Raw genomic sequence first — 9,992 nt, 5'->3', positions numbered from 1 at the left:
CATTTCATCCGTCTTCACGCCCTGAGTTCAAATTCCGCCACGGTGGAGTTTGTCTTTCATTCTTTCGGGGTCGGTACCAGTTGAACACTGGAGCCGACTTAATCGACTTACCCACTTCCCCGAAATTGCTGGTCACGTGTCAAAATTTGAAAGTAATTAACTGATATTAATTTTTTAAAAATCATTAATGCTATTAATATATTTTTGTTTTCTATTTCACAGATTTTTTGAGACTATTCATGCCGACGTCCTCGTCTTATGTTTATTGGTAGGACTCTGCTGAAGGTGTTACATTACCCTGAAGAAACGAAACAACCATTCTGATGAATGAAAGGACCAATTAATCCCTAAAAGATATCAGTTTTCTCCATGAAAATCACGCACCTTGAATAGATAATCTATCATCCGTCACCTTTATGCTACTTCCCTCACCCATTAAATAAACAAAATAAAAAGTTAATTAGTCCTAAGAAAAATCCGGGACTACGGCCCTTAGATACAGAAAAAAGTTAATTAGCCCTCAGAAAAAGCCGGGACTACGGCCCTTACGTCTGCTGAAACAATATGTAGCCTTACATACAATGGACTAAGTCCACCGTGAAATGAAGTCTCGCCCAGTTCTCTTCATATTAAAGGAACCAAGTGGTCAGTAAATCCGCTGGCCAGACACAGTTGTAATCTTCTCATTTTGTACCTCAACAATGACAATTTCTATCCATTCGGCTGTCTCCTTCGGGGTCCTGGTTCTAGCCGGGCTCTGCTACGTCACGTCTCAAGTTACCGACGTTTGGATGGAAAGTGATGGTCTTCTGTCTTTGGGAGTTTGGAATTTCTGTGTCTTCAGCACCGATACACATTCTTGGAGTTGCGAAATCAACTTTTCTGGTAAGGTTCTCTGAACACAACAATTCTTCTAAATTCTTTTCTCTCTCCCCTTCTTTAAAAATCTTTTCGGGCGCGGGTGTGGTTATGTGGTAAGAAGCTTGCTTCTCAACCACAGGGTTCCTGGTTCAGTCCCACTACGTAGCACATATAGCCTCTAGCCGATCCGAGCCTTGTAAGTGAATTTAGTAGACGGAAACTGAAAGAAGCCTGTCGCATTCTTTTATTTTTTACTGGTTTCAGCCAGAGGCTGGGGCCATGCTAGAGCACCTATATATGTGCGCGTATCTTTGTGTCCGCGTTTGTCCCCCACCACGGCTTGACAACCAGTGTTGGTGTGTTTACCTCCCTGAAACTTAGCGATTCGGCAAAAGAGATTGATAAAATAAGTACCAGGCTTTACAAAAATGTATTAAGTACTGGGGTCGATTTATTCGACTAAAAATTTTTTTACAAGGTTGCACCCCAGCATGGCCACAGTCAAATAACCGAAGCAAGTAAAAAAAAAATCAATAAATTTAAGCAGAGGATTTTAGTCAATACCATCATCTTCAGCACTTAACTGTGTTTATTTATTTATTTTTTGTCTTTATGAAACCATAAAGGATAAAACGCAAAGTTGACCTCAGCGGGATTTGAACTCAGGAAAAAAATAAAGAATGTTTTTTTTCCGCGACTCTCTAACGATTTTGCCAGCTCACTCATCGTTTTGTAAGCGTAAGGGGTTGGATGTTTGGAAGCGTTAATGTCTAATAAGTTTAACTAAAATTCATTGTTGCCCGATGAAATAAATATTTAGAAGAAAAGCTATCAAAGAAAGATTTTCTGAAATGGTAATTTTAAAAGAATAGAATGAATAGAAGAGAAGTTGGTCAGAACGAAAGAACGAATTAAAAAATAAAAGAATGGTAACGTGTCACATCATTTAACTGACAGAATAATTAAGTTATAGGAAAGTAATGTTAATAAAATTAGAAATATTGAATTTCTAATTGTCTCAGAGAGACATAAGCGGTGGTGAAGCGATATAGTGGTCGTATACTGTCAACTCAACGTGACAGTCCCATAAACGGAATTACACCACCGCCATTTAGCCCTAGGAAGCATCGACGTCTCCTGTCGGCTTTGACACATTTTCTGTGTCCTTATATTTGCAAAAGGGAGGCAATCACCCCCGCAAGCTGGGACAAGGCACCTGAAGACATATGTTTCTGAGTGTATTGCTCGTCGTCAGTTCAGGGTAGCCTGCCCCGCTCGCTGAGATGACCGCAACCTCTTCGCAAATATATCATATTTTCAGTAAAATTTATTTACTGATCACCGAAATTAGAAATATTGAATTTCTAAATGTCTCAGAGAGACATAGCGTCATTTGAAGGCTAAAACAATGCGAAGCGCATTGTGACCAGCAATGTGTAGGAACATCTGATAGTCTGGTCGGTCACTGTGATCACGGTGATATATATATCGACAGATAGATAGATAGATTGAAGGTGCAGAAACGACGTACTCCGAATGAATTAAAAGGTAACGTAATCCAAGGGTAGATTAAGAAACCCATGAATCAGGTACTCCAAAACAGTCGGAAGGACAAGGACAGTCCGTGGGAGCGTGCAGAAAATAGTCAATTCAAATAAACAAACAATTCAAGCGAAAAGAAAACGAAAATAAAACGAGCATGAGGGCATTCACAAGACATGTATTAGTTTGACGCTCGGTGAAAGGAGAGAACTTGACGTTTCGAGCGTAGCTCTTCGTCGGAAAGGAGATAGGGAAAAGTCCAAAGAAGGTGAAGAAGAAATCGCCAAATGTAACTACACGTGTGCCGTTGGCCATTCCTTCTCCATATTTGAACTTTTCCCTTTCTCCTTTCCGACGAAGAGCTACGGCTCGAAATGTCAATTTCTCTCCTTTCACCGAGCATCAAGTTAATACATGCCTTGCGCACGTCCTCATGTTAATTTTTTATTTGAATTGTGTTTATTTAAATTGACTATATATATATTATATATATATATATATATATATATATATATATATATATATATATATATATATATTATATATATATATATATATATATATATGCATACTATATGTACATACAACATCTATATGTATATATATACATGCATATATTTATATATTATTTATATTATATATATATGTATAATGATATAAATAATATATAAATATATGCATATATACATACATATATGTACATACCAACATATATATATATGTATATATATACATGCATATATATATATTATTTATGTTATTATATATATATAAATATATGCATATATACATACATATATGTACATACCAACATCTATATGTATATATATACATGTATATATGGGTACAGGACATAAAAAAAACCTTGAACACAATGAGAAACGAAAACCTAAAAACAAGAACATGAAAACGAACTTTTTGTTTCAAACAACGTAAAAACAGAGTACAAGACATACAACACAAGGAATATTCCCCTTCTTCAGTTGTCCCTGTTTCGTCTACTTCGCATTTTCGAAGGTAAGGACAAGACGCAACTCCGTTGAAACAGTCCTTCCCGCAAAGCAAATTAAATAAAATTTGGGATTTTTTGCGGGGGGGGGGTAAAAGTGGTAACAAGAACAGGACAGTAAGAACAAAACAAGAAAAAGACAGAACAAAGAGAATAACACAGTAAAAACAAACGATGAGGGTTGTTAAGCCAAGATGATGGAATTATTATTCTGAACGTTTCTCTCCCCTTCTTTGTTTCCCTTCCCTCTCTTTCCATCCCGTCTTTCTTTCCCTCCCCTCTCTATTTCCATCCCCTCTCTCTCTTTACGTATGTCTAAGACTATTGCTGTTAGATTTCGTGACACTCTCGTTTCACTATTTACAGGATTCAACATGGCATCGCAGACATTCTCCATTTTGGCTTTACTCTGCTACCTCAACGCATTCTTCCTCTACACATTGTCTATGGCGTGCCGTTCGTTGCAGAAATGCCGACCAATCATAACTGGAATATCTTGCCTGGTCTTTTTCATTGGTGAGTACACAACTCATGTAACACTTCACACATCTCACATACTATTGGGTTGTCTTGAAAGTTTGTGACGATTTTTAAAGGAAAGAAAAAGGTCAATAAATACTTACCATTACATTTTTAATCAACCAAATATGAACCATTTTGTTCCACAATGCATCTCCATCTTTCCTTTAACTTGAAAATACCCCCTTCCCAGAACTGATGAGGTTTAAAGGCAAAAAATTCATCAAGGTATCTTTTTACGTCATTCAAGGAATTGAAATTTTTACCATGAAGACTATTCTGCAGAGACCTGAATAAGTGGAAATCCGAGGGAGCAATATCTGGTGAATATGGAGGGTGGGGTATCACATCCCAGCCGAGCTGCAGGAATTTTTTTCTGGTACCCAAAGCATCAAGTGCCGAAAATGAACTTTCTTATCTTCCATTTTAAAGGGTTACAGAATTAACACAGGTTATAGGAACATAAACCTTCTTCCACGAAAAGATAGCTTAAAGTGCGCTCTAAATGGAAGTGTAGTCAATCCTATTTTATGGTCTCAACCATGTTCTAAAATAAGCCGGAAGGTAAGCTACTATAAATCAGTACGAACTTTCCGGACAACCCAACACTTTACTAAAGACAGATGTGTTAACCCTTTAGCACTTAAATTATTTCTTTAAAAGTGAAACTAATTTATTCATATTGTTTTGAATAAGTCATGCATTATCTCGCAGCTTTGAGGTTTTGATGAGCTAATGGTTAATTTTTAGAAATATATTGTAGACTTGTTGTGAGTGGACCAGATTTGGCCGGTTTGAATATAAAATAAAATATAATAAATGCGCCCTCTTAAAGTCTAGCCAGGCTCATGGACCCGGTTTTCCGGTTTCTATGGCGTATGTGTTTCCCACCTGGACGGGACGCCAGTCCATTGCAGCGTTACTCATATTTGCCAGCTGAGTGGACTGGAGCAACGTGAAATGAAGTGTTTTGCTCAAGAACACAACGCGTTGCCCGGTCCAGGAATCGAAACCCCAATCTTACGATCATGATGCTGACACCCTAACCACTAAGCCACGCGTCTCCACTTTTGAATATAAAACAGGTAGAATATTTTGGTTGGATTTTGCCAGCTTGAATACTAAAAGTATAAACGTATTTTAATTCAATCCAATCTTAATTTGGTTTCGAATTTTGGCGCCAGACCAGCATGTCCCAGGGACGGGGTAAGTGGATTACATCGATCACAGTGCTCAACAGGTTCTTATTTTATTGACTCCAAAAGGATGAAAGGCGGAATTTGAACTCAGCTTCCTCGGTGGAATTTGAATTCAGAACGTAACGGCAGACGAAATACGGCTACGCACTTCGCCCGGCGTGCTAACGGTTCTGCCAGCTCGCCGCCTTCTCTTCCTTGGATCTTTCCTTTTCCTATATTTCTGACGAAGAGCTCCGCTCGAAACGTTAAATCCTCCTTCTTTCTTTCCTTTCCTGAGCATCCAATAACACTATACTTGTTCCACGTCCTCGCGTTGTTGTGTTTTCTCTTTGTGTTTTCCTGTTTGGATTAACTACGTATATATGTGTATATGTACGTATGTATGTATACACATAAAATACACATGTATATCATGCATGCATACATACACACATACAGGTACACATATATACATACACACGTATATGTATATATGTATCTCTATATACACTCACATATGCATATATACAAATATACATATATATATGCGTGTGTAATCGATCTCCCACTTTCTAAATTTGCATTTTACCTTTATCTATCAATTAATTAATTAATTAACTAATCAATTAATTAATTAATGTAGTTATTAATAATTTGTTTGTTTATTTGTTTATTTTCAGTGAGTCTCCAAATCATGACAATGATTGTGTTCTCCGTAAAAGTCCATCATCACACAGATGATGTCACGGAACTTCATCTGGGCAAGGACGAGAAACGACTTCCGCTAAGACTCTCATGGTCTTTCACGGCCGCCATTGTCTCCACGATTCTATCAACCATTAGTGGAGTCTGCATCTCCATAGAACTCAGAAATATTATCGTCGAAGACTTTCAGTGAACATTCGCATGGCCCTTTTGTGAACTAGGCCCAAATAAATAAAAAAAATGGCGACGTCGAAACGGTGTACAATCACTACTACTACTACTACTACAACTACTACTACTACTACTTCTGCTGCCGCTGCTACTACTACTACTGGTACTGCTGCTGCTGCTGCTGCTGCTACTACTACTACTACTACTACTACTACTACTACTACTGGTACTGCTGCTGCTGCTGCTGCTGCTACTACTACTACTACTACTGGTACTGCTGCTGCTGCTACTACTACTACTACTACTACTACTACTACTACTACTACTACTCTACTGGTACTGCTGCTGCTGCTGCTACTACTACTACTACTACTACTACTGGTACTGCTGCTACTACTACTACTACTACTACTACTGGTACTGCTGCTGCTGCTACTACTACTACTACTACTACTACTACCACTACTACCATCTCCACGGTCACTACGATCATCATCAACCACTTGATGTCAGACCAATCCGCCATGGGTGGCCCTACCAGGAACCGAAGTTCCCGACGGCATAGCTCTGACACTACCCGTTGCCAGCGTCCCCACCAAGGTGAGGAGGGGGTGGACTTTGGGGACGTTATGATTTATCTGGGAAGGGTTTCAATATATTCTCGAACAATGTCGTTGTGCGCATCTGTGCAATAGATTTAATCAGAGGCCGAGTTACAAGATACGTCAGTTACGTATGTTTAACATTCAGAACGTTAGGCTCGGTCGGCAAAGTAGAGTTATGCTACTGTGTTTATGGACAATTGACGAGCCTGTATAACATACATTCAATAAAGCTGTTGTGATGGACCTTTTTGTCGAATCTTATATATACTTCTTTTCTTTGTGTAGTTTGTATCATGTGTTTTACATTTCCACACCGGTTTCCACCGGGTAAATTATGAAGAATATATGAGCAGAGGAGAGACTTTGCTATAAATTGTACAAATACAATTAATATGAAGGTCACATGATCACGTGACCGACCAGGCTATCAGATGTTGCTACACATCGCTGGTCACAATGCGCTTTGCATTGCTTTAGCCTTCAAGTGACGCCACCCCGCTGGCTAAGCGAGCAGGCCAACAGAAGAAAGAGTGAGAGAAAGATGTGATGAAAGAGTACAGCAGGGATCGCCACCACCCTCCTGCCAGAGGCTCGTGGAGCTTTTGGTGTTTTCGCTCAATAAACACTCACAACGCCTGGTCTGGGAATCGAAACCGCGATCCCTCGACCGCGAGTCCGCTGCCCTAACCACTGGGCCATTGCGCCTCCAATATGAAGACACATTTGAAAATAATCAAATACAGAAGTAGATATAACATACAATATACTCTCCCTTGGACACATTGTATTGCTGGTACTCTGATGTACACAAACGGATATATTCGCGTGATCTCTTGCTCAGCGGAATTGCAAAGAGGATGGCAAATGTGTGTTGTATATCTGTATTTCTTTACTACCCACAAGGGGCTAAACACAGAGAGGACAAACAAGGACAGACAAACGGATTAAGTCGATTATATCGACCCCAGTGCGTAACTAGTACTTATTTAATCGAACCCGTGAAGATGCTAGGCAAGTTGACCTCGGCGAATGTTGAACTCATTTGAACTCAGAACGTAGGCGGCCGAAATATCTATTTCTTTACTACCCCCCCAGGGCTAAACACAGAGAGGACAGACAAGGACAGACAAACGGATTAAGTCGATTATATCGACCCCAGTGCGTAACAAGTACTTATTTAATCGACCACGAAAGGATGAAAGGCAAAGTCGACCTCGGCGGAATTTGAACTCAGAACGTAACGGCAGACGAAATACGGCTACGCATTTCGTCCGGCGTGCTAACGATTCTGCCAGCAGTGTGTGATTGCATTGAGGCTCCTTCTGACTCGAGGAAAATTGGCTGCTATTTTTATCAGAGTGGGTGATTGCCCAGAGGCTCCTTCTGATTAATTTTTATAAGGTTGATGTTTAGCCCCCGGCTCTGCAATGACTTGGCGAGTCTATGATCAAAGGCATTCCAGCCATGCGGGTTGTATATATATCACAGCACAGAAGCCGATAATATACAGAAAATCTGCAATATCAAAACACAAGTGCAATTTGTTATGCAAATAACTTTGCGAGTGTTCTTTAAGCCGGAAAATCGATATTAAAATTACAATTTAAAAGTATTTAGAGGCAGGAGCTGCTGTAATAATTATATGGAAAAATATTTCATAATTATATTGAGAAGACTTTTATCGTGTGAATCGATTTTTGAGAGGATTGCGTGAAAAGTGAAAAATAACCGCAATTAGAGTGATAATATATACTAAAATATATAGCTGTATAGCTGTGAACATGTGCGTATATGTGTATATATATATATATATATATATATATATATATATATATATATTATATATATATATATATATATATATATATATATATATATCTAATATATATTATATATATATACATATATATATCTATATATATATATATATATATATATATATATATAATATATATATATATATACATATATATATATATATATGTACGTACATATATATATATACTAGCAGTATCGCCCGGCGTTGCTCAGGTTTGTAAGGGAAATAACTATAAAGCATTTTTAGAGAGTTATAGCAAAAAAATGGGAAAAAAATGATGGTAAATTTTTTGAGAGTTAAAAAAGGTGGAGTTGCGTCCCCTAGACGGTCTGTGGTTTGGGTTTCTGATTCTCGACCCCATGTCGAATTTATCGATTTTTTTCAGAACTGGGGGAACTTTTCAAAATTTTCGCTGGCGTTAGTTTTGAATTATGACATTGGCTATGTGTGTGTCAAGTTTCATCAGAATCGTTGAAAGCCGTGGTCAAGTGAGGGTACGAGAAAACAGACACACAGAAAACGCACAGACAAACTGCCGTTTATATAGAGAGAGATATATGTACATATATATATATATATATATATATATATATATATATATATATACATACACTCTCTCACACACACGCACACGTATATTCATACCTATGCACACACACACACAAATATGTGTATTTCTATCCACGGACGTCTGTCAATGATGAGGCCCCAAAAAAGCCGAAATCCAGTGAACTGACTGTTCTGGATGCCATAGCGGACGGTTATCGCCCGCCAGCGATATAATCGCGTGTGCTTCTATGCACCACGAATCCGTACGAGAGGCTCTCTCGTGGTAAATAACGCAGTATTCTGTGTTCTAATACAACATCGACTTTAAGTGAGAGATAAATATTTTTTTTTGTATTGATACAACTTCTGTCGCTATTTATTATCAGGAGTGGCTGTGTGGTAAGTAGCTTGATTACCAACCACATGGTTCCGGGTTCAGTCCCACTGAGTGGCACCTTGGGCAAGTGTCTTCTACTATAGCCTCGGGCCGACCAAAGCCTTGTGAATAGATTTGGTAGACGGAAACTGAAAGAAGCCCGTCGGATATATGTATATATATGTATGTGTATGTGTTTGTGTGTATGTTTGTGTGTCTGTGTTTGTCCCCCAAACATCGCTTGACAACCGATGGTGGTGTGTTTACGTCCCCGTAACTTAAGTACTAGGATTACAAAGAATAAGTCCTGGGTCGATTTGCTCGACTAAAGGCAGCGCTTCAGCATGGCCACAGTAAAATGACTGAAACAAGTAAAAGAGTAAAAAGAGTAAAGAGTCTATATTCCCAAAAGCTCAATTATAGCACTTGGCTTGTTTAGAAGCGAAAATCTTCCTGCACCAGTTTCCAACCTCAGTCATTTTTTAGCCTCTGTCCGTGCAGGAAATGAGTCATGACTTGGAAAAGGTAGGGATTTGATGGTGCAAGAGCAGGGTGTAGGCAGGGTGGGGCAGAATTTCCAGCTCCTCATCTACCTCAAGTTTGCGTTTGGTCACGTTGGTAGTGTTTGCTGAGACATTGTCAAGCTGTAGGAGTGCGC

General features: G+C 38.8%; 1 protein-coding gene across 1 annotated transcript; it reads left to right on the top strand.

Annotated features, from left to right (window-relative positions):
- The first annotated feature begins 227 nt into the window (after nucleotides 1–227).
- LOC115227517 lies at nucleotides 228–6,037 on the top strand. Its single transcript, XM_029798316.2, has 3 exons — nucleotides 228–885; nucleotides 3,779–3,928; nucleotides 5,790–6,037. Exons 1-3 carry the CDS (start codon nucleotides 702–704, stop codon nucleotides 6,005–6,007), a joined length of 552 nt encoding a protein of 183 aa, XP_029654176.1. The 5' UTR covers nucleotides 228–701; the 3' UTR covers nucleotides 6,008–6,037.
- The last annotated feature ends 3,955 nt before the right edge of the window (nucleotides 6,038–9,992 follow it).

This window comes from Octopus sinensis, unplaced genomic scaffold (assembly GCF_006345805.1).
Source record: "Octopus sinensis unplaced genomic scaffold, ASM634580v1 Contig04195, whole genome shotgun sequence".
Taxonomy (NCBI): domain Eukaryota; kingdom Metazoa; phylum Mollusca; class Cephalopoda; order Octopoda; family Octopodidae; genus Octopus; species Octopus sinensis.
Note: the sequence above shows the minus strand (reverse complement) of the source record. Positions and strands in the feature narration are given on the sequence as shown.